The sequence below is a fragment of the Condylura cristata genome, unplaced genomic scaffold (assembly GCF_000260355.1).
Source record: "Condylura cristata isolate star-nosed mole 26May11 unplaced genomic scaffold, ConCri1.0 scaffold00029, whole genome shotgun sequence".
Lineage (NCBI taxonomy): Eukaryota > Metazoa > Chordata > Mammalia > Eulipotyphla > Talpidae > Condylura > Condylura cristata.
In genome coordinates this window covers 4,684,695-4,710,442 of record NW_004567130.1, presented here as the reverse complement: position 1 = coordinate 4,710,442, position 25,748 = coordinate 4,684,695, and the positions used below count along the sequence as shown (strand labels likewise).

The 25,748-nt window shown below is 42.7% G+C and overlaps 1 protein-coding gene across 3 annotated transcripts; it reads right to left on the bottom strand.

The window, feature by feature from the left end:
- Nucleotides 1-3,191: 3,191 nt before the first annotated feature.
- Nucleotides 3,192-22,574, bottom strand: ZNF268 (zinc finger protein 268). 3 transcript variants are annotated; one of them, XM_012730902.1, is made up of 5 exons: nucleotides 22,454-22,574; nucleotides 19,581-19,781; nucleotides 14,074-14,200; nucleotides 13,732-13,827; nucleotides 3,192-6,625 (listed from the first exon to the last, which is right to left on the bottom strand). In XM_012730902.1, the coding sequence occupies exons 1-5, from the start codon at nucleotides 22,484-22,486 to the stop codon at nucleotides 4,230-4,232; spliced, it is 2,853 nt and encodes a 950-aa protein (XP_012586356.1). In that variant the 5' UTR covers nucleotides 22,487-22,574; the 3' UTR covers nucleotides 3,192-4,229. The 3 variants fall into 3 exon arrangements, with proteins under 3 accessions (XP_012586356.1, XP_012586354.1, XP_012586355.1); XM_012730900.1 differs by lacking the exons at nucleotides 19,581-19,781; nucleotides 22,454-22,574 and adding an exon at nucleotides 18,632-18,706; XM_012730901.1 differs by lacking the exons at nucleotides 3,192-6,625; nucleotides 13,732-13,827; nucleotides 14,074-14,200 and adding an exon at nucleotides 18,557-18,741.
- Between the last annotated feature and the right edge of the window lie 3,174 nt (nucleotides 22,575-25,748).

Here is a 25,748-nt window from a genome sequence, read left to right as displayed (position 1 = left end):
AGCTCCCTGACTGGAGGAAGGCAGTGTTTGGTGATAGCTTCCAGTACCACTACCGAGGGCCCTCAGCTCCTTTTAGCAGAGGCTCCAACAGCAGCCTGCCTGTGCCTGCAGTACACCACCGTGTGCAATCCCACTGTTAACATAGAAGGCACTTTAAAAGCATGTTCACCACCTCCTGGACCTGGGCTACCTTGAACAGAGGCTCAGTTCAGTTTTTTTTTAAGATTTTTATTTTTGCATACAAGAACTGGGGCACAGGCCAGAGATGTGGGGGTAAGAGTCACCAGAGACAAAGTGGGGAGAACATGCCCACCTACTGAAATACACTGCTGAGGAGGACAGTGAGCAGGCCAGGAGAGCTCTGCCCCACCATGTGGGCCACCTGGCTGACTGACAATTGAGCCTGTGCCAAAGCTGCTCCAGACCGCCTCACAGTGCTGTGCTTCTAACTCCTTGAGCTAGCAGGGAGGGCCCCAGTTCAGTTCTTAACAATTGTATAAGGCTGGCATAGTCTCTCCTTTGGTAAAACGTAGTTACAGGCCCTTTCTACACGGCACTGTGATTGATACAAGCCTCACAAGTGCTATCTTCATTTTGTGTACTGTTATTCAATAAAAACCATCTCTTGCATCGTTCTAGTCCCTAGTTCTCCTGCCTATCACCTGCGAACCTTCACATCCTCTCATGTTCATCCCTCCCTCCTGCCACCTGCCCTTTGCTATAAGCCTCAGTTCTGTGGTTGGTATTCATTTTTAAAACCTTTGAAATGTAGCACATTCCTTTCCAAGCCTTCTGGAAGCCCACTTAGCATTGCCTATCAACTGGTCTCACCCTCAGCTCTTCTCTCCAAGGAGTTAATCCCACCACAGGCTCAGTTCTTGCCCCAAGGCATCTAAGTGGCCCATGGTTAAGACCCTCTTCAGAGATGTGTGACCTACAGAATGTCTATCTGCATTCTAGTGTGGGAACTATAGCTGTGGGAGATTAGGCACTTGAGACAGTGGGTTTCTAGAACTTCTGAGGAACATCCTGGAAAACAGACCCCTGATATAGTAAGGGAGACAGATCTTGCATGGGGCAGGACTGCAGGGAGGAGGGGCATTAAACAAGAGCTTGAGGGATTCAGCAGTTTGTCCTTGCTTGGAGACAGGCTGAGCAGGTGGGTACAGAAAACAGGAAGCGGGATCTTCAAACTAAGATTACAGCAATAACCCCATCCCAACCCCAGCAAAGCAACCTGAGGTATGAGAAACTGCTCCTTTCTTTCTGGGGCAGCTCATGTGACAGCTCTGCTAGAGGGCTGAACAAGTCTTTCCACCCAAGAATCTCCAGGGGACCAGGGCTCAGCAGTGCCCAACCATCACCCAGGGTTCCAGCTTTCCCTCTTAGAGCAAGGACCCAACAGTGGGTCTCACAGTCCCTGCTATCTTAAGTTCCAGGCAGTGTTCTGGAGATTCTTCTTTAAAGTAAGGCAGGGGACAGGCTGAGATGAATGTGGCATCAAAAATACTCCATAACAAGATAAAATATTTTAGTGCCATTAAAAAATTAGTATTTGACCCTCCCTGGTGGTGCAGCGGGTTAAAGCACAGCACTAAGAAGTTGAAGCCACTTCCACATGAGTTCGATCCCCGCCTGCCCCAGAGGAGATCCACATGACGAGGCAGACTTCTCCTAGCCCGCTCACTGCTCCCCTCAGCAGTGTACTTCCTCGATCTGCCTGTTCTGCTCCCCGCTCTGTCTCTGGTGACTCCTCTCACCCTCCTTGTCTCTGGCCTGTACCCCAGTTCTGTATAAATAAATATATAAATCTTTTAAAAAAAATTAGTATTTATGATAGAATTTACGGAAAATTTACTTGCCGAGTATTATTGACATCAACACTTGCCTTCCTGAGCAAGATGGCATGTGCACTTTGTATTATAGGATACAGCAACCACAACAGTGTAGGTGTGCCAAGGGTGGCGGTGTAGTAAACCGAGTATAGACTTGCCTTACATTTGCTCTTTATTATATGTGCATGTTAGTTGGAACATCAGTGACAAAACACATATTACTATCTTTTCCAGATTTAGGAGACATGCTTTAGCAAATATCTTAAATTCCCTCTTTGGATAAATTTCTCCCTTCTGTGAATCATTATTCACCCGTTTGTTATCTCTGGGAATATTAGACCCTGTACAATGAGATGAACACAATAACTACTGGACAACTTACATAAGCCCTTCAAGAAAGAAACATTTTGAGTAAGAAATGAGATCCCCGTGAACAGTACAAAAGTAGAGAATACTTCAGAATTACTTTGTTTTGAATCCTCATATTTCCCCAAGATAGCCCGAAGGTGTTTTACAAAGGCCCCACTCTCCAGGTTAATGGTCATTCATTCACTTAAGGAAACTGGTGAGGCCATGAAGAAAACTTTGTCAGCAAGCAACTAGCAGAAAACTTCAAAACACTTACTTTATAGCTATACATATACATTCTAGCAGTATCACCTAAAATGACTTAAATGTATCACTAAATTTTTTTAAAGGATACCAGATAGCTCAAAAATTAAAAGAAAAAGTGAACCAGAATAAACACTGAAAATTTTAAAAAGCTGTTAATCTAAGTTGAAGGAATAATTGCATCAATTAACTCCCAGAAAACCTAAGTTCATTTTGCTTTTCTGTATTTATAGAGTGTATCAAACATATAAAGCCTACTTTAATGATCATAAAATTGACTTGATGGACACCTTGAATGATCCTGTCATGACTCTACACATAGGCAAAGAGTACTGCTCTAAAAGGATATCAGGCTGTTCTAACCAATGAGAACATGCAGTTTCAGGCACACAGATATAAGTGGGTAATATGTTGATCTATATAACTAAAAAGACAGCTGCCTAGCCAACATAAAAGATAGAAAATATGAGGTTTGTCATACAGAAATGTATTTTTAATATTCTAGTTACAAAACAGTTAAAAATGTTATTACAGGCCCTCCCTGGTGGCGCAGCGGGTTAAAGAACTGCACTAAGAAGCTTAAGGCCACTTCCGAATGAGTTCGATCCCCGCCTGCCCCAGAGGAGATCCACATGGCGTGGCAGACTTCTTCTGACCCACCTGCTGCTCCTCTCAGCAGGGTACTTCACTGATCTGCCTGTTCTGCTTCCCACTCTGTCTCTGGTGAATCCTCTCACCCTCCACATCTCTGGCCTGTACCCCGTTCAGTATAAATAAATAAATCTTTTTTTAAAATGTTATTACAAAGTAGAAATGCCTAAGAAATGGTGTTGTATCTAATTTATCTACTTCATGTGGCATTCACAAGTAAAATTCTAAATCATAGAAACTCATAGTATAGTATAGGGAGGAAGATAAATCTAAACATGAAGGTTAAATCCTATGAAGTATAGCAAGTCTTTAAACAAGGTTCCTTTACTCAATACTGTTCATAGTAAAATTAAGAAAGGATCACAAACACTGAAATAACATTATTCAAGGACCTGATTTCATTATATACCATTTTCCTTACTATTAGTTTCTGAAAACCTACCAAACACATTAGTTGAGGATTTACTTCTTGTCCTGATCATTGCAATTATTTACAGACTAAAAAGGAGTATTTTCTGTTATGAACATTCCTACCACTTTAGTTGAATATTTTCTCCAATATTTTCCTCATATTTTTCAATATCAAGAACAAAATTTCCCTTATAATAGCTTTTAGGGGAAATTACTCAAAAGTAATAAAGATATTCAAGTGAACTCTCTAGCTGAGCCATTACCCCATTTTGACAGTCATAGGTTGTCACTTGGATTATTACTTTTCTAGAGGCTTGTCATTTCTAAATGAAAAATTTCCCTAAATAACACCATGGTTTTGTCAAGGTATGAGTCTCTGATACCTAAGGTGTTTGTAATTTTAATAAATGGCCCATTCACTTGGTTCTCTATTTTCCCTCATTAAAATACATTCAATAAAACAAAACTTCCAATGTTCAATGGTGTACTTAACATTTGCTTTGGTTTGAGGAATGCTATGTTGGTAAAATTAATTTCCAATATTCACTTCATTCATGTAATTCCTCACCTATATAAACATTTTAAAAGCATGACTTGCTGCTGAAACCCTTCAAGGGCTTACTGAATTTACAGTTTCTTGTAAGCATTTGATATTTTTACATGTCAAAAACCACAACTTCCTGTGGGCAACTTTATACATTCTGTGCATTCATTAAATTTCTATTCTGTATGAGTTGTCTGGTATAACACATAATCCCCTTTAGTGAGTTTCTTTTCTATATGAGGTTGCTGGAATTCCTTGTGAATTGGCTTTTCAGAGGAAATATTTATATTTAATTCATCACATTTCTCATTTGCATGTGTCCTCTGATGCATGATGAGCTGTGACTTCCAACAAAAGGCTTTCCCACATACAGCACATTTACAGGGTTTCTCTCCTGTATGAGTCCTCTGATGTGCACTAAGAATTGATTTTTGAGAGAAAGCTTTTCCACATTCATTACATCTATAGGGCTTCTCCCCTGAATGAGTTCTCTGATGTACAATGAGCTGAGATTTCCTAATAAAGGCTTTTTCACATTCACTGCATTCATAGGGTCTCTCTCTTGTGTGCATTCTCTGATGCACAATAAGACGCACTTTCCCACTAAATGATTTCTCACATTGACTGCATTTATAAGGGCTTCCCCCTGCATGCGTACGTTCATGTACAATTAGCAGTGATTTCCAAATGAAGGTTTTTCCACATTCATTACATTCATATGGTTTCTCTCCTGAATGAGCTCTCAGATGTATAATGAGGTATGACTTGCTACTAAAGGATTTCCCACATTCACTACACCCATAAGGTTTTTCCCCTATGTGAGTTCTCTGATGTGAAATGAGTTGATCTTTTCTATTGAAGGCTTTCCCACAATCAGTGCATTCATAGGGATTTTCTCCTGTATGGATTCTTTGATGTACAATGAGTTGTGAGTTGAAACTGAAAGATTTCCCACATTCATTGCATTCATGTGGCTTCTCTCCTGTGTGAGTTCTCATATGGATAATCAGGTAGGATTTGCTCCTGAAAGCTTTCCCACATTCACTGCATTCATAGGGTTTCACTCCTGTGTGACTTCTCTGATGTACAATGAGCTGTGACTTCAAACTAAAGGTTTTTCCACACTGACTACATTCATAGGGTTTTATCCCAGTGTGTACTCCATGATGTACAATGAGCTGTGATTTAAAAGTAAAGGTTTTTCCACATTCACTGCAATTATATGGTTTCTCCCCTGTATGAGTTCTCTGATGTACAATAAGGTTTGACTTTGTATTAAAGGCTTTGCTGCATTCACTACATTCAAAGGGTTTCTCTCCTGTATGAGTTCTCTGGTGTATGATAAGCTGTGACTTCAAACCGAAAGTTTTTCCACAGTCACTGCACTGATAGGGCTTTTCCCCAGCATGAATCCTCTGGTGTGAAATAAGCTGATACTTCCGACTGAAGGTCTTCTCACATTCACGGCACTCATATGGACTCTCTCCTGTGTGAGTCCTCTGATGTATAATGAGCTGTGAGTTAAAACTGAAGGTTTTTCCACATTCACTGCATTCATGGAGTTTCTCTCCTGTATGAGTCCTCATATGGATAATAAGATATGATTTGCTCCTAAAAGCTTTCCCACATTCACTGCATACATAAGGTTTCATACCTGTGTGACTTCTCTGATGAACGATGAGTTGTGACTTCAAACTGAAAGTTTTCCCACACTGAGTGCACCCAAATGGTTTGACTCCTGTGTGAATGCCTTGATGTACAATGAGCTGTGACTTGAAAGTAAAGGCTTTCTCACAGTCACTACAACCATAGGGTTTCTCTCCTGTATGAGTTCTCTGATGTACCATAAGATTTGACTTTGTATTAAAGGCTTTGCTACATTCACTACACTCAAAGGGTTTCTCTCCTGTATGAATTCTTTGATGTATAATGAGCTGTGACTTCAAACCAAAGGCTTTCCCACATTCATTACATCCATAGGGTTTTGGTCTGGAATGAGTTCTTTGGTGTGAAACAAGCTGATCTTTCGTACTAAAGAATTTACCACGTTTACAGCATTCATGTAGGTTCTCTCCTGTATGACTTCTCTGATGTACACTGAGGTAGGACTTGCTACTGAAGTCTTGCCCACATCTATTACATTTGTAAGGTTTTTCTTCTCCATGAGTTTGTTTATGCATAAGGCATGGCTTGCTGCTGAAGGTCTTCTCACAGTAACTGCACTCAAAAGGGTTTCCTTTTATATACAATTGTTGGCATAGTAATTGTGACTTCTTGTTGAAGGTTTTTCCAGATTTGTCACTTTCAGAACATTTTATTCGAATAACAGTTTGTTTATGCATATTAAACCCATTTGGATTCTTTTCAACATAATTACTAGAGCCATCTGTGTTATATTTCAAACACTTTCCATGTGTGCCACATGTATGAAACTTTTTTTTTAAGGAAACATGATTTGTATTAAGAAGACACAGTTTTCCAAATGCTGTACATTCAGAGCCTTTTGTCATACTTTCCAGCTTGCCTTGATTTTCCTGATGCCATTCCATATGATTAATTTCCCAGGCTTTATCTAGAAATGAAAAGAATTAGCTATGTTATAAATAAACAACATGATACTAGTACAGCATAAATTTCACTTAAAAATGCTATTTCATGAGATTATTCTTTACCTTCTGACACCAAGTCTGATCATAAATATAAATATACCCAAACTGTGGGACAGAGGCAGAAACAAAGCAAAACAAAATGTGAAGGCAGGCAGCAGCTCCCCCACCTGGTTATAACTATGCAGGAGTTTCTCTTCTCCAAGCTTCTTCCTTGGAGAGCAGCAAAGGCAGCTCTCCTCTAAAGACTATAAACCTCTGACTATGCAGACCTCTCTCCTAACAAACCTGTCTCTTTCCAGGAAAGCTACTTCTGCTCACTTGTGTCTGGACAAGCATCCTTGACTTCACTTTTTATAATAAACCTGCCCATTTGAATATTTTTAAAAAACTGAAGACAGACATTGGAAACTGATGATTAATAGAGTTCTGAGTTAAAGCTGTTTCATACTAAAGATGACAAAATAGACACAAGAGAAAATGAGCAAAATATTAAAAGGCAGGACAGAATCTAATCATTAGGTTTATCCAGGAAATAATTTCTGGTCACCTATCATGTGCAAGCACACCAAAGCTCTGGAGAAACAGCAGTAATCATCACAGATTAGTTTACATTCCTCTTTGGAGTAAAATTCCATGAATACTCATACAAATAAATTAAAATATACTGACATGGGCTGCCCTAGTGGCACAGAGGTTAAAGTCTCAGGGCTATGAAGCTATTGCCAGTCACTGTAGCATGAATTCAATCCCTGGCTTGGGAATTGACCCACATGCGCAGTGGACCTCTTCTGTCACCCCACTGTTCCCCTCAGCAGTGTATTTCAGGAGATCCCCCTCAGTCTCTGGTAAATCTTCTCACTCCCCGCACCTCTGGCCTGTACCCCAGTTCTTGTATGTATGTATAAATAAAAGGAAAGAAAAGCTCACATAAGATATCATGATGGTATTTTGGAACACTGAGGACCAGAAAGTATTACTACCCTTTCAGAGAAACCAAAATAACAGTTTCATAATGGATCAAAAGTTAGAACATCATGATTTCTCATTAAGATCAAGACAGAAACAGCATTCCTAAGAAAAATATAAGCATGTTCAGATGCTTCAGTGGGAAGCAACTGAAAGTGAGGATCCTACAAAGCAAACCAGAGAATGAGAGAGAATACAGAATAAAGAAAATGAATCAAAAGGTGAGCTCAGGATAAAAAACACACAGGTCTTGAGAAAATCTGAGTTACTTTGGAACAAGTGAAAAGAATGCAAATGCTGTTACCAGTAAAATACAGTTGTCAGTAGTAATTCAAATAAATGTTTCAAAAGAATAGGGAGACACCTGAAGAAATCCAGAGTTAAATTAATGGAAATATGTTAGTGATTTATGAGCAAAATTAACTATTTGATATCAATACTTGCATAGAAATGTTATAGTAGCAAAAATGTAAAACTGAAGGCTGATCTAACCAAAAGTGTAAAATAACTTTATTAGGATGATGAGAGTGTGAGAATTGACAATGTGAATACTATAGTGGGGAATAAGTAGAGAGATAAAAGAATTAAATTCTCTCCCTTTAGTCCTGGGTAATCCCCCTTGGTAGAAAAAAATCAAAATACAGATAGTATGTGGGTTATTTATTTTTGTAAAGTTTTTTTTTATTTACACAAACAAGAACTGGGGTACAGGCTAGAGGTGTGGGAGGTACAAGGATTCACCAGAGACAGCAGAGAGCAGAGCAGGCAGGTTGATGAGGGGAGCAGCTGGCAAGACAGAAATCTGCTGAACCATGTGGGTCAGCTTCAATGGCCGGGGATTGAACTTGCGCTGCAGTATTTGCAGATATATTCACAGTGCTGCGCCTTAACCCATTACACCACCAGAAAGGCCCAGTGTACGTTACTTATATACATAAAGATGAATATCTTAACAAAGAGCTACAAGTGAGCCAGTAGTTTTCTCACAGGTGGGAATGAAGAATAGAACAGGGTGGACCGAATGTTCATTGCAGGTAACAGAAAATGAAAGATACAAATTAGATAGAAAAACAAGACACAGGATTGCAGGTTAAATGGAAGAGAGAATGAGTATATCAAACTGCTCCAAAATAATGTGCTGGCTAACACAATAAACAGAATATAATGACAACATAGAAGCAGTCAGGTTTGGAAAGAGTAAATAGGAAGATCTTTTTAAAAAGATTTATTTATGCATACAAGAACTGGGGTGTAGGCCAGAGGTGCTGGGGTAAAAGGACTCACCAGAGAAAGAATGGGGACCAGGACAGGCAGATCAATTGAAATACACTACTAAGATGGGCAGTGGGGAGACAGGAGAGGTCTGCTGTGCCATGTGGGTCAGCTCCTTGGTGGGGGAATCAAACTCAGATCTAGAGGTGATAGCACTGAGACTAACCCCTGTGACACCAAGGAGGCCCAAACAGAAGATCTTAATACACCATTCCAACTTTCCTTACCTTCTATAATTAGTCCCTGTTCTTTTGTAAACAATCTTCAGGTTATACTGCCCCAAACAACAATTTCAAACTCAAAGTAGCCCCACTCCTACTGAATGCATTAAAAAGTGAGTATGGTAACTTTTGATTAACACAATTTGGGAGAGCATAACTCTGGAGGATAGGGACACACCCATACATCCCTGTGAGCATTCCTGAGATGAGTAGTAGAGCAGGTCTGCAGGTAAGCTGCTGCAATCCAATGAAAAGCCCTCTTGCTATTTATTAATAGTGAACATGCATGACTTATTTTTTCACAATGGCAGGATAAACAAAGGGTATATATCCTTACAGGGAACAAGACGTCAAAGGGATCAAAAGATATCAATTACATGGGGAACAGGGGAGGAAATATCCACCATATATGTAGGGAGAACTTCCCATGCAGATGCTTGGTGTAATTTTCAAGCTACTCCCAGACCATCTCGGACCCTGACCACAGAATCAATCAACAGTTACCTAGGTGTCCCCAGGCATCTGGTGACGTGGACCACTGTCTCAAGGCAGTCATGTAGGAGGGCCTTGTCCAAATTGTTTATACACATAGGTGTATAGAGAGGCCACGCACTCAGGGGCAGAGGCCCTAGGTAGAAGAAAGGCCACTGTGGGTCCAGGATCTGGGACACAGCTGTGAATCACAACACCAGATGGGGGACTGCAAGATCGAGCAAGCAGTGCATTTTACTTTTAGGCATCCCATTTTATACCCCTAGTTCCCAAGCTTCAGCAAAAGCATAACTTTTTAATTAAGATCTGTATACATTTTACTTTTTCCCAGCACTTCCTCCTCATAACAGTACTGGGCAGCTTCCTCACACACAACCAGGATTTCTTTTCTTAACTGGCTCTTTGTTTATCTTTACTGAAATGCTGGGCTGCGCCCGCATGACCTCTGTCCATGTTCTTGGCTCTCAGCCCTGGTTTCCAAGGGCTTTCCCTCAGACACAAGCACTTTCACATGTGCCAGGTGGACCGTAGCCAGACATGGAACAAGGTCAGACAGGCATCAGACCAATAGGCCACAACATATGAATATGTCATGACATGGTCCAAATCAGAAACTTTTCCAACAAGTAGAAAACAGGTCAGGCACAACAGGTTAAAGCTCAGCACTGCAAGCAAGCTATAGCTGCTTCAGTGCGAGTACCATCCCCGCCCAGGAGGTGACCCTCATGGCGCGGCGGACCTCTTCTGACCTGCCCGCTGCTCCCCTCAGCAGTGTACATCTCAGTCAGCCTGTTCTGCTCTCCATTCTGTCTCTGGTAAATCTTATCATCTCCCCTATACCCCAGTTCTGTATGCATAAATAATCTTCTAAAAAAATTTAAAAAACAATAGGTCAGTTAGTAATTTAACCTTTGTCCTAGAATCTGAGTTTACGTTTGTCATACAGTGCCCTACAGGCTCTCAGAATTCATAGGCTCTAAAGCTGTCCTAACAATTCCTCCGTTTCATTCTTCTAGGTCTTCTGTTGTTCATACTCATTGTTATTTTTGCTAGGTTTCCTTATCTATGGCTTCATTCAGTTGTTTATAATAATTAAATTTTAAATTAAACACAATATTCTGATATTCTGAAGCTATCGGAAAGCATTCTCCCTGAAGAGAATGTCTAGTTTAGCCACAGACAACAACAGGAAAGGAAATTATGTTCAGAGAACATAGCCAACAACTCAATAGACCACAACCACAGCATAAAGCCTGGCAAAGCTACCCACCCAGGGCTTTACTAAACTGTAAGCCATGACTTGGGTATGTGCACTGCTGCTGCTCTCCCAGAATGGAGGTCTCATGTTTTGCCTAGTCTGTACTTCTGCTTTTGTGTGGTTAGTTTTATGTGGATAGCTTATCTTTCTTTTTTTTTTAAAAGTCACCTCGTGGGCTGGGAATCAAACTTGTGCCACCGTGGCTGCCATAGCTTCATAGGGCTGTGCTTTTAACTTATTGTGCCACCAGGGAGGGCCCTGGACAGTTTATCTTTAATTACAGGTATCCAGAGGAGAAAGAAGTACCATTGTGTCTGACTGGGAACAGGGATCCTAGACTTGCATTCATGCAGAACATGGTAAAAGTGCAAGTGGCAGAATATTTTTGCATAGAATAACTGGGGTAGGCCAGAGGTGTGGGGAGTGGAGGATGAGAGGATTCACCACAGACATCATGGACAGCAGAGGAGGCGGATCTACTGAGATACACTGCTAAGGGGAGCGGCAAGGAGACAGGAGAGATCTGCTGTGTCGTGTGGGACAACTCTCTGGCCAGGAATTGAATTTATTCCACAGCAATAATAGGGCTAAGACTCAACCACAGAGTGGCCCAAGCAAAGTATTTTAAAAGACAGATAGGTAGGGAGAGTGACTGGGTGCTGCCTAACCAGAGATACCTTAAGTTAAATAATGCTACCTACACCCAACAGTTCTCCTGCCCGTTCCCTGGAGAGCACAAACCTGGTATGTCCTTCCAACCATCTTTAAGGTCATGTGCTTTAATAAAGAAAATGGGAACCCACCTGCAACCCCAACTTAACCCTAAATCCTAGACGATAAAACGTGATTTATCTGAACTAACAATGATGGCCCCAATTTCCCTTGCTGGAGTTTCTAGATGGGGATATTTAACAATCTAGCTTATGAACATGGCAAGTCTTATGTGGCTTGCTGGGAAAGGTTTCATGCTGAAACCCAGCTCCGGTGCACAGGGTTGAGAGAAGAATCCAAAAGAACCTTGAAAATAAGAAATAACAGATACAAAATAGGGTTGAAAAGAATGGGACTCAGGAAACAAAGCTTCTTTTCCCAAGCATCCCAAGTGACCAGCCATTTTTGTTGAGACAAAAGTGTACTCCCCTTCAGGTTAGTTATAAGATAATGTTTATTCTCTTGGTATTCAGCATTAATTAGGCACACATTTACAGCCAAGGCTCTGTGTTATTGTTTTGTTCCCACACCTGTTTTCTACTTTAAATTCAGCTTTGCTGCTATAAGGAAGGTCATCACAGTCTGGAAATGGGCCAGTCTTCCATTCCATGTTGACTCGTCTTCTAGTCACAAACTTAAGGGGGCTTTCCTTGTTCCAGCACTTTAAACCTTAGGGGTCTCTAACAGTTTTACAATCTGATTAAAAAAAAACTTATGTGGGAAGGAAGAATCTTATCCTAATGGTTACTGGTGCACTTCAGGTGCCCAATGGACTGTAACACCAGTTACATGAAGGGAGGGAATCTGAGCAAATGCTGACAAGCTTACAATGTCAGGGTGGCAGGCCCTTTCTGATGGTGCAAAGCTAGCCACAGACGCATCACTGTGAGTTTGATCCCTGGCCAGGGAGGTGGCCTACATGGCATAGCAGACCTCTCCTATCAGGCCAGCCACTCCCCTCAGCAGTGTACTTCGTCAATCTGCCTGTTCTGCTCCCCACTGTCTTAGTGAATCCTCTTACCACCAATGCACCTCTGGCCTGTACCCTGTATGTATAAATAAATCTTTAAAAAAAAAAAAAAGTCTACAAACCACAGGGCCTCCCTGGTGGCCTAGAAGTCTCAGCACTGTCACCACTGCAGCCTGAGTTCAATCCCTGACCAGGGCACCGAGCCACAGGGCACAGCAAACCGCTCCTGTCTCCCCGCTGTTCCTTTCAGCAGTGTATTTCAATAAATCCGCCTGTTCTGCTCCCCACTGTCACTGGTGAATCCTCTCACCCTCTGTACCTCCAGCGTGCAGCCCAGCTCTTGTATGCATGAAAAAAACGTTACAAGGCCCTCCCTGGTGGCACACTGGGTTAAAGCCTAGCACTGCAAGTGAGTTATGGTCACTTCAGTGCGAGTTCCAGCCCCAGCCCCAGAGCTGACCCACATGGCGAGGCAGGCCTCCCCTGACCCCACACGCTGCTTCCCTCAAAAGGTGTACTTAGTCGATCTGCTTGTTCTGCTCCCCACTCTGTCTCTGGTGGATCCTCTCATCACCCCTACACCTCTGTACCCCAGTTCTGTATGCATAAATAAATCTTTTTAAAAAAGTTACAATACACAAGGACAGTGCAGGGCAAGACTCCTCTGGATGCAAAGAGAAGAGCAACAGAAGACTGCTGATGCATGAGAACAAGTACTTCATCATACAGAGTGAGAGTAGTTTTGGTGGGTGTCACATGAGTAAGGGGCAGGGAAGGGGTAAATGGCGGAGGCTTCACATAGAATAACTGAGCAGCAAATGGTGCAGGAATGTACTTGGATGGGGCAGTGCATTTAAGTGCATATTGTAGAAGGGATATAGTCTCCCAATGGGTATTAAGGAAGGAAGGAAGGAAGTCAGGAATACTTCTACTGATACAGAATATAAAGCATTTACACACATAATTAAAAAAAAAAAAATAGACAGTATAGGGGGTCTAAAAGCTCCACCAAATGAGGTAAAAAAAAAAAAGCCTGCTTCAATGCATAATGAGTACTACAAGAGCAAGAAAGAAGGAAAATGACACTGGCAGAGATTAACTAACAAAGAAGGAAATATCACGTGAGATTTACACTTACTCTGAATAAAGAGGAAGAGATACAATGTCTTCATTACTTACCTGGATGGCCCTGACTTGGGATTTGTGTCTGCATCATCCATGGTTCTTCTCCTTGTTCCAACTTGAAAATGATACTGGGTTTGTTATGTTGATACCCTGTGAATGGAAAGTCACAGATTCAAAGTACCTAAGATTCATGATCTCTAAAGAATGGGGAAGATTCAGATTAGTGAGTGCATGATAAAGCTTTGAAGTAGATGGTTTAATGTTATATTCTAATGTCAAAGGGAGAGTAAGAAACTCTGACCTTTAAAATATTTCATTGAAGCTACCCCACCTTCAACAATCAAGAACAGGAAGCTTAGAGAATTCATACACTCTTTTCAGGGAGGTGGCACTTACCCAAGGACACCAGGTTGTCATAGTTCTCCAACATTACACTCCGGTACAGGTACTTCTGGGCCGGGTCCAGCAAGCACCACTCTTCCCAAGTAAAGTCCACAAACACATCCATGAAGGACAATGGTCCCTGAAAAAGCATATATCCATTCAATCTCCAATTATTTTACAGCAAAGGATGTCTAGTATATTCTACTTTGTGTATGAAAAAAGTAAAAATGTTTTGAAAAATTCCATCAATGTGCATTAAATCAGTCACATTTTCATTCAACATACAATACTAGGTGCAGATGATATAAAAATGAGTGACAATCATGCCCACAAGAAGCATTCAGCATTGCAAAGGAGAACAAAATTAGACACATGCAAATGTAATGGACAATCAAAGAAACTAAAAGAAAACACAAAGGAAATGAGAAAAACATTTCACCCAAAGAATTGGTTAAACCAACATAGTAATGCAATAAATGAGAAACAAGCTGTTAAGTATTCAGTAAACAAAAAACAAAGTGACAAAAATCCTCATCAGTAATTAATTTCTGTAAAAGTAAAATGAACTGAAATCTCCAATCAGAAGACAGAGGCTAGAGCCTCCCTGGTGGACTAGGGTTTAAGTCTCAGGCTATCACCACTACAGCCCAGCCTGAGTTTGATTCCTAGCCTGGGAGCTAACCCACAAGTGCACCTCTGGCCTACACCCCAGCTCTTTTATGTATAAACTAATAATTTTTTTAAAGATTTATTTATTTGTACATATAGAACTATGGTACAGGCCAGAGGCTCAGAGGTGGCGAGGCTTCACCAGAGACAGAGTGGGGAACAGAACAGGCAGATCGACATCATACACTGCTGAGGGGAGTAGCGGGCGGGTCAGGAGAGGTCTGCCACACCATGTGGATCTCCTCTGGGGCAGGCGGGGATTGAACTCATGCGGAAGTGGCTTTAGCTTCTCAGTGCAGTGCTTTAAAACGCTGTGCCACCAGGGAGGGCCCTAATTTTTTTTTTTTTTTTTTAATAAGTAAGACCCAGGGCTGTTTTGTTTTTTTTTTTAAGATTGATTTATTTATTCATACAGAGCTGGGGTACAGGCCAGAGATGCGGAGGGTGAGAGGATTCACCAGGAATAGAGTGGGGAGCAGAACAGGTAGATCGACAACGTACACTGCTGAGGGGAGCAGCGAGCGGGTCAGGAGAGGTCTGCCACATCATGTGGAACTCCTCCGGGGCAGGTGGGGATCGAACTCATGTGGAATTGGCTTAAGCTTCTTAGTGCAGTGCTTTAACCCGCTGCACCACCAGGGAGGGCCCACTAATAATTTTTTTTTTAAGTCCAACACAGAATATGCAGCAATTATATACAGTGAGTCAACTAATAACAGATCAACAAAATATGTGCAATAAACAGTGACAGAACTTAAGTATTTTTTCGTATTTGTAAACTGTTATCTACTATTCAATAATACAAAGTAAGAAAAAGAAAACAAGGGCCCTTCCTGTGGCACAATGGGTAAAGCACAGCACTATGAAGCTAGTCGCAGCCGCTTCAGCAGGAGTTCAATCCCTGGCCAACAAGGTGACCAACATGGTGCAGCAGACTTCTCCTGTCTCCCTGCTGCGCCCTCAGCAGTGTACTTTGTCAATCTGCCTGTTCTGCTCCCCACTCTGTCTCTGATGAATCCTCTCACCACCCCTACACCTCTGGCCTGTACCCCAGTTCTATATAAATAAACAGTAAGAATCTTTCTTAAAAAAGATAAAGAAGGGCCCTCCCTGGTGGCGCAGCGGGATAAAGCACAGCACTGAGAATCTAAAGCCGCTTCTGCATGAGTTCGATTCCCGCCTGCCCCGGAGGTGACCACATGGTGTGGCAGACCTCTCCTGACCCGCCCGCTGCTCCCCTCAGCAGTGTACTTCGTTGATCTACCTGTTCTGTTCCCCACTCTGTCTCTGGTGAAGCCTTTCACCACCCTTGAGCCTCTGGCCTGAACCCCAGTTCTGTATGCATAAATAAATAAATCTTTAAAAAAAAAAAAAAAAAAGATAAAGAAAACCAATGAACCAACTAGATCTAAAATACCCAGAACATTCTACCCAACAATAGCAGACAAATTCCTAAGTGCACTCCGTTTATAAGAGACTCAAAGAGAATTAAATACATCAGAATCAACCTAACAAAGGTAGAAAATACAAGAGTTTTAAGATATTATTAAATGATTTAAATAAAAACATTAGGAGATGGAAGGACATTCCATGATCATGGATGGGGAAAATCAAGAGAATCAAAATGAAGAGCCTACCTAAAATGATACACAATTTTAACAAAATCCCAGCAATATTTTTTCTTGTTTTTAAAAAAAAGATTTATTTATGCATATAGAACTGAGGTACATGGGGGCAGTAAGAGGTTTCACCAGAGACAGAAAGGGGAGCATAACAAGCAGGTAGACAAGGGGCGGGTCAGGTCTGCTGCACCATGTGAATCACCTCCAGGGCAGGGGATTGAACTCGCACTGAAGCGGCTGCTGCCAGCTTGCAGTGCTGCATCCTAACTCATTGCGCCACCAGGGAGGGCCGGCCAGCAATATTTTTCTAAGAAATTAAATAAAAATATTGAAGCTTATTTGGAATCACAAAATACCTTGAATTGCAAAAACAATCTTAAGGAAAAAAGGAGAGAAACTGAGGTATCATATTACTTCACTATAAAGCAATGATATTAAGAAACAATAGGGTACTAGCAAAAAGAAAACAGAAGATAAATGAACAATGGACAGGATTGAAAGTCCAGAAATCCACACATATACCAGCACCTAATCTTTTTATTTACTTATGCACACAAGAGCTGGGGTGTAGCCCAGAGGTACGAGTGGAAAAGATTCACCAAAGAAAGAGTGGGGAGCTGAACAGGTAGATCCACTGAAATACTCCATCGCAGGAAGCAGCACGTAAGACAGCAGAGGCCTGCAGCACTATTTGGGTTAGCTTCTTGGCTAGGGTCTGCAGTGACAGTGGTAGTGGGAAATAAAAGAAAAAAGGGAAAAACCTTTCTTCAAACAAAGTGTAAGGTTATCATGCTTGTTGGCACAGCTACAGCAACAGCCTTTTCTATTTTTACAATGGCCCTTAAACTGGATTCGATGGTCATGAAATGACAGGCCACACAGTTAAGACTTCAATCTACTGCGCATATCAAGCAACTTGACTTTTTCTTCTTCTGGGGAACATTTCCAGCATCACTGGGAACACCTTGGATGCGTCCCAGTCTCGCTCCAGGTTTCCAGTGGAGCACTAAACACATGGGAAGAGGTTACAACTCACTGTCATACACAAGAGATAACCAGCGTCACAGGTTTAAGTTCTCAACATCTGAGCATACCTCAACAGCAACAGAAGGTGGCTGGAAATTATTGCAGCAGTACAATAGGCATATATGAATGTTATGATTTAATGCTGCACTTTGTTTTATGTTCCTTACAATTGTGAATGTACCATCTGAGGTTGTGTGACTTGACAACACTACCTTTTTATTATAAATCTGTGTGTACTTTATGCTAATAAGTGACAAATTAGACTGTTATCTACATATATTTTATGCAAGCACAACCTACCTTACCAATTTTTTTTTAACTATTTCTAGGATACATGGTTTCTTCTGCAAGTTTTCTCAAACTGTTACAAATATCAAAACAATTTGAAATATGAAAAAAGTTTGTATATGAATGGAACCCATGCAGTTCAAGCCTGTGTTGTTCAAGGATCACCTGTACAATAAAATGTGAGTGGAAAAATTCTAGCTGATGGCAGCACAGATGTTCACTATTAAATCCTTTCACCTTAGTTCTATGCTTGAAAGTTTCCCAATACAATGTTGGAAATAAAAGAAACACCCCAGATAAAATCTGAATTTGGTATCAATTTTGTTTTAAACTTCAATGTCCAAGAATGCCTGCATCTTGTTAAAAATAAGAGTCGAAAAAAGTTAAATGTTATGGCATGTGAGGTATAGCTTCATAAAACTTAGATCCCTTCATTAAAAAAATAAAAAAAAATAAGAGTCGATATAACAGAACTTAAGTGGGACCTTAAAATCTGCATTTTTTTTTAAGTTCAATTTATTTACATATACAGAAGTGGGGTACAGTACGGCCAGAGGTGCAGGGGCAGTGAGAAGCTTCACCAGAGACAGAGTGGGGAGCAGGACAGGCAGATCAACCAGATCAACAAAGTACACTGCTGAGGGGAGCAGCGGGTGAGACAGGAGAGGTCTGCTGTGCCATGTGGATCACCCCTAGGGGTGGCTAGCTTGCAGTGCTGCATCCTAACCCTTTGCGCCACCAGGGAGAGCCCCTTTCTTTCTTTTTTTTTTTTTAAAGATTTATCCTGGCATGCATACAAAACTGGAGTATTGGCCACAGGTACAATGGCAGTGAGAGGATTCACCAGAAACAGAGTGGGGAGCAGAACAGGCAGACTGACAAAGTACACTGCTATGGGAAACAGTGGGTGAGACAGGAGAGGTCTGCCACGCCATGAGGGCCACCTCTCTGGCCAAGGATCAAACCTGCGCTGAAGCAGCTGACGCCAGCTTTGAATGCAGTGCTGTACTTTAACCCATTGTGCAACCAGGGTGGGCCCAGAGTATGAATTTCTAACAAGCTTTCAGAATAAAATCTGTAAGAAAAAGAAAATTAGAAATATTATCCAAAAAAGTTAATAAAATGACAAGCATGACAAAAGTTACTCATCCTCTTTAGTCAACAGGAAATGCAAATTAAACTCATAATAACTATACAAGCACCAAGGTAGTTCAAGTTAGAAAGACTAACAATAGTGTTGGCTAAGAATATGAAGCATGTGGAACTCAAACACTATTGATAGCTGGGAGCTTAACAAAATATGTATTCAATCTAGCAAAAAACCAAAAGCATAAATTAAAAATACATACAGAACAATAACAACACACATTTTATAAACATGTAAACAAATGGACACCCATAAAACACAACATAGTTGAGGGGAAGGTAGTAAAATACAAGAAAACAAGGAAATGTGCAAATAAGGGTAAGCGGGAACTTCACACAAACCAGTGATAATAAATAGACCATTGGGCCCTCCTTGGCAGTGCAACAGGTTAAAGCACAGCAATGTGAGTCTGACCACAGTCACATCAATGCCAGTTCTCAAGGTGACCCACATGGCACAGCAGGCCTCTCCTGTGTCTCCTGTTGCTCCCCTCAGCAGTATACTTCATCGATCTGCCTGTTCTGGCCCCACTCTGTCTGGTTGTGAATCCTGTCACAACCCCTGCACCTCTGGCCTGTACCCCAGTTCTGTATGCATAAATAAATAAATCTTTATTAAAAAATTAGGCCTTAGGCCATTAAACTGAAGATATTAACTCTTGAACCTAAGGATTCCCCCACCCCCAGTCCTCTCCTTGCCAAAAAAAAAAAAGAACAGCAGTAAATGAAAGAAATGATGAAATAAATGGGAATGAATCTTCAATTTACCTGGGGCTGGGTGGTTCCTGGCTGCTTCTGGGAAATAAGCAGCCACTCCAGAACCTGCTTTGTCCAGCAGTCCATGTGCCCCTGCCAAGGTCCTCCATGGAGCAGCTTCTGGTCAGGGGTCTCTTGACCCAAGGTGGATTCCTGACCTGGGAGATCCCTGATCCTGTCACCAGAACTGTATTGTCCCTGGATAGGTGGGACCTGCAGACTCAAAAGCAAACTCATATTAGTGACCCTATGAGGCCGCCAGGGTTGTGAGCAGTCAATGTCAGTGTGCCTACAGGGCAGAAGTGAGACAAAGTGAAAAAAGAGAACCTAACACCCTGATACCATGTCCTCCCACACACAGTGCAGGCCTGTGGGAGTCCCAAGACTGCAACCACCCCTTTCATATTTAAAACACTGCAGGCGGCCATTAAACAGGAGTCACTGCCAGATGCTAGAGAATAAACAATCTGCTTCAGGTAGAGAGAACACAGTGTTATGAGACTTACTAATGAATGACAGTTTGTGCTCCAGTTAGTTCCTTCTCACCATCTAGATGCCCATGAATAAGCCCCTTAGCTATTGAGTCTTTTAATTGTGTTGAAAGAAAGGTAAAATCAGGATAGGAGTGCAGTATTTCAATCTCCAATAAGCCTCCCATGACAACAAATGAGACCTACCAGAATATAAAGGACAGGTTCACAGAAAACCTACAAGTCAGCACAAAAAACCCCAGAGACAAGGCCTTCTCACAAGCCTCAGACTACAGCAGAAGTGAAACAACTGCAGGGGCAGTTCCCAGTCAAGGCAATTGGGAAACCAGGGGGCTACTTGCTGGACTTCATTGTAGGGCTCCAAAGCCACCAACAAATATGTCCCCCTACCAGGAGAGCACCCCTGGAGTGGGGCCTGAGCCATGCCAATCAGGCTCAGGCCTACAAGTGACAAGTGACAATACATGGTCACCTAAGGTCTCCAGGGCCTGAATGATTAGCCAAATGCTTCCTTCCCAAAGCATAGATATTTGCTTAAGGAAAGATGCTGGAATAGAAATACAAAAAAGATTCAGGCTGTGAGAATGACAAAGAAGGACAGGAAGGAGGGAGGCTATTAATGGCGAGTAGCAGGGAAGGAGGCCTATTCCAGAACCTGTACCAGTGTGATACCCATGGAAAGGGAGGTTCCAGCTTCTCTGTCCCACTCTACGGAAAGGTAGAGCTAGGCAGAGAGAAGACTAGAAATAAGAGGACAAGGAGAAGGCAGGTGGACCAGAAATACATGTAAGAAGCTTCACTGGCTTCTTGGCTTTGGACTTGCACCAGGGACTTGGGGGACATGAAAGGAGATACTTGGAAGAGTCAGAGATGTGAGAGACCATGGGGAGGCTGACAGTGGCAGCTTTTATCTAGGTTGAGTTTTTTATTTTGTTCTTTTCCCTCCAGGCCTGCCTGGCCCCTTCTTCCCCTTTCCTCTGAGTAAAACCAGGAAGGGCTTTAAGACTGTGGCAGACTTTCCAGCCTAAGTGCCCCGGTTTTGGGCCAACCCTGTCGGGCTGGACATTTACCCACAAGGGGATAGGTGACTTTGGGTGAATGGAACCTATATTCTTTCTCTTCTCTCTATGCACACCATTTGTATTAAAATTCTTTTATGTTTTGTCTTGATGGGGCAGATGGCAGAACCCATTTAAAGTGTACAGGTTTGGGGCTCCCGGGATACCCCTCACCCTGACTAACAAAATCATTTTAATGAAAAAATACAAGCCTCTTAAGTCTACACACAGCTTCCGTTTCCTAGGATGACCTTCTGTCCTTTGTTCACTTCAGTCACCTCTTATAGCTCTATTTCAAATTTCTTAGTAACTTCATCTCTTGGGGTGTATTGACTTCCAAAACTCACCTTGTGTGTACCCCTTGTAATCCCATAGCCTGCTCTTAGAAAGTCTGCTTATTTGTCGTTGTGACTGTACATGTTCCTGTCCATCATACACACCAACCCACAGCAGAGTCATGAACAAATAATGCTTGAAATCTTAGTACTTGCCACAAGGGCCAGCAATAAGGGAACAATAAACAAAAATTGCTTTAATAAGTAACAAGCATATAATTTCTTAAATATCTAAGAAATGTATCATTTAATAAGCTTAAATCTAAACCCCACTCCTTGCCAGCAGAAAGGTTTGGGAGGCTAGAACAGATAAACAGGACTGATAAGGTTGCTATGGGAACCTGGCCAGAATGTGGAAGCTTGGTCTGAAAATGTTCTGCGTTAAAGATCAACACCCAAGATTAGACATCCCACCAAATAACGCCTGAACCATCTCCCTCAGTCATAAAAACCTTAAGAAAAAGGTTATTAATAGGAGCCCCAAATCCTCCTCCCGAAGAGTGCGTCTGCTGCTACGGCTCTCAACAGCAGATTTCAGTAAATCGCCTTTTCTGCGCTCCGCTCGGTTTCCCGCGAACCCTTTCACGCCCACGCCCCCAGCCTCACTATCTCTCCAAGCTACCTTGGGCTGACTCCAAGTCAAGCTACAAAGTGGGGCAAGAGAAGCTGTAAAGTGCGCCACCGTCAGGCATCCTCTGAACTAGGAGAGGTGGGGGGAAAGCCAGAGCCCCGACGAGGCGGGCGACGACCGGGACAATGCCCGTTTTTTGACGTCTCAGGCGCCGCGTCCGCGACGCTGCCGGTACCTGCGCCTCAGCCCGGGTACACATATAGAGAACAGAAAACCTCCCAACACCGAAAGGAAACGTGACCACCCCCAACACCCCCAGCTGCCTTTCTGAGGAAAAGCCTGACACAGGCCGCTGTCAGGAACAGGGTGGCGCTGGCGCTCGTGCCCGGCGCCCCCCGCGCGGAACGGAACCCGAACAGGCAAGACTCACCCAGACGGCCGCCGTGCGGACTCTAATGGCCATCTCCGCACAAACCCAACTGGGAGGCGGGGGCCAGAGGAGACCTGGCTGCAGGGGCGGGTCCCGGCGCCGCGCAGCCAGGCGGCCAGTATCGGAGGCGCTCAGGAAATGCGTCAGCTGGCCCGAGCCGCGCGAACTACGACCCCGGCAGGCTGCTCGGCAGCCCCCACTTCCGCCTGGGAAAGGGCAGAGGGCGACAGGGGCGTGGCCCACGATGTGTCCTGCGAGCGAGTCTGGCGGAGATGTCATTTTAACCGAGAATGCATTTCAATGGCGTTGTACTTGGTCTTGAGGGAAGGGAATGAGAATGGGACGTGGTATGTCCAGGCCCGATTTGACAACGTCCCGCGCGGGCTCCTGTAAGCCCGCCCTAAGGAGCGCAAACTCGTCAGCGCTAAGCTTTCGTTTGGGGGAGCCTAGACTTCCCGGCTGCAGACCCGTCTTCCAGACACGCGCTTATGATGGGCACACTTACTGCATAATGCAGTAAGGACCGTTAAGGTCAGCTCAGTAGCAGACTTGGGTTTCCCTATGCCACGAGATGAATTACAGATTTGGACACAGGCATCTTTCAGGAGCCATTCTGCCTCGCCATACCTGTGTGCCGATTTGTCTAGTTTGTTCATTGGGTTATACCCAACAGACTGGATCGCTTACAGTATATAGGGTCAAGTGAATCCAGTCCCGTAAGTACCACAGTGTGGCCAGATCTCAGTGCTCCTTTTTGCAGTCAGTGAGCTCTTGCTCAACCACAAGCCACCACAGATTTAACTGTTATGGATCCTGTTGTAGTTTATGTGGGAGTTGTGGAGTATGGACCTTGTGTCGGATATTTTACTTTTATTTATTTATGCATACAGAACTGAGATACAGACCACAGGTGCAGGGCGGTGAGAGGATTCACCAGAAACAAAGTGGGTAGCAGCACAGGCCAACTGAAGTAGTACAGGGCTGAGGGGAGCAGCAGGCAGGAGAGATCTGCCACATCACGTGGATCACCTCCGGTGTGGGGATCGAACTCATGCTGAAGTGGCTTTAGCTTCTTAGTGCTGTGCTTTAACCTGCTGCATCACTAGGGAGGGCATTTACTTACGAATTTTGAGTTCCCTCATTAACAAGTCATCTTTTATGAAGGAGTGTCCCTGTGGTTTTAATGTGCATTTCCCTGGACCTAGTAGTATTTGAGCATCTTTCAATGGATTCACCAGTCATTTATATGTATTACTTAGTGTAGAATGTTAAACATTTTCTACTTTTTAAAGATTTATTTATTTATGCATACAACAACTGGGTACAGGCCAAAGGTGTGGGGGGGGGGTTAGATTCAGGGGAGACAGATTGGGGAGCAGAACAGACAGATCCACTGAAATATATTGCTGAGGGGAGCAGTGGGCATGGTCTGCCACACCATGTGGGTCACCTCCCTGTCCAGGGATCATACTCAGGCTGCACTGCCTACAGAAAGCTTCATAGTCACTGTGCTTTAACCCTCTGCACCACCAGGTAGCACCCACTTTTCTATTTTTTATTGGTTTAATACTTGAATTATAAGGGTTCTTGTATTCCAGACATAGTAATCTCCTCTTACCTATGAGGGGCATATTCCAAGAACCCCATGAATACCTGAAACTGTAAAGTACTAAGCTTTATCTAAATTGTTTTTACCCCATCTATATATAACTATGAGTTTAGTTGATAATTCAGGCACAAAACATTAACAATTATAAAACAATTAGCAATTATAAAAGTTGTTATAAAACAACTACAATATATTGTAGTAAAAGTTACGTGAATGTAGTCTCACAAGTTTTTTTAAGATTTATTCTATTTATGCATACAGAACTGGGTACAAACCAGAGGTACAGGGGTGGTGAGAGAATCCAGAGACAGAGTGGAGAGCAGAACAGGCAGATTGACAAAATACACTGCTGAGGGGCACAGCGGGCAGGTCAGGAGAGATCTGCCAGGCCACGTGGACCACCTCCGTGGCCAGGGATCAAAATCACGCTGAAGCAGCTGCAGCTAGCATGTAGTACTATGTCCTAACCAGTTGTCCTAACCAGAGAGGACCTCAAGTTTTATTAATGGCCTGTAGCCAAAAGTTGTGCAAATGTGGGTGTAGCACAACTGAGGATTTAAAAGGAACCACCATCTCAAAATCTCTTACCATACAGGTATTATTAGATCACTGCTAACTAACTGCAAGTAACTTGAGATTCAAACAGAACAGAAAAGTCTGACTGCACAAGTCTCTATCAGGAACAGGAGCTATGAACACACACTCGTCTATACCTTGCTGTTCTTTTTTATTAAAAAAAAAAAAAGATGTATTTTTTTGCGGGAGAGAGGGAAATGCACTGGACTATGGTGATGGCACATGGGTGATTTGGTGATGAGAAGCCCACGGGGATTACAACTGAGATGGAAAAAGGCACAAAATGATGTAAAAATAAACATAATTTTAAAAAAGATTTATTTTTATTTATCTATGCATACAAGAATTGGGGTCTAGGCTAGAGGTACATGGGTGAGAGACACACCAGAGACAGAATGGGGAACAGAACACGCAGATCAACTGAAATCCATTGCTGAAAGGCACAGTGGGAGACAGGAATGGTTTGCTACGCCATGTGGGTCAGCTCCCTGGCCAGGGACCAAACTCAGGCTGCAGTGGCTGACAATAGCTTCACAGGCTTACACTTAATCCCTGCACCAAGGAGGCCCATTGAGTTAATTTTTTTTAAAGTTTATTTATTTGTGCATATAGAACTGGAGTACAGGCCAGAGGTGCAGAGGCGGTGAGAGGATTCACCAGAGACAGAGTGGGGGGAGCAGAACAGGCCAACTGATGAAGTACACTGCTGAGGGGAGCAACGGGCGGATCAGGACAGGCCTGGCATGCCATGTGGATCACCTCCGGGGCAGGCGAGGATCAAACTCATGTGGAAGTGGCTTTAGCTTCTTAGTGCTGTGCTTTAACCCGCTGCGCTACCAGAGAGGCCCTGAGTTAATTTTTTAATGTTTTCTACCTTACAGATATCCAGTAAGTTATACCACCATTCATTTAAAAATATCCCTTATCACACTAGATTATTTAGGTACCTGTGTGAAAACTAAAAATGTTAATTTAAGCTCAACTTCTGGACTCCATAGCCTGTTTTTCTAATGTGTATCTATATTCGTGTGAACATTTTATTAGTGTAGTTCTACGGTAAACTTTTAAATTACCTTTGGTAGAGGATTAAAAACATGCTACTGGCCCTCC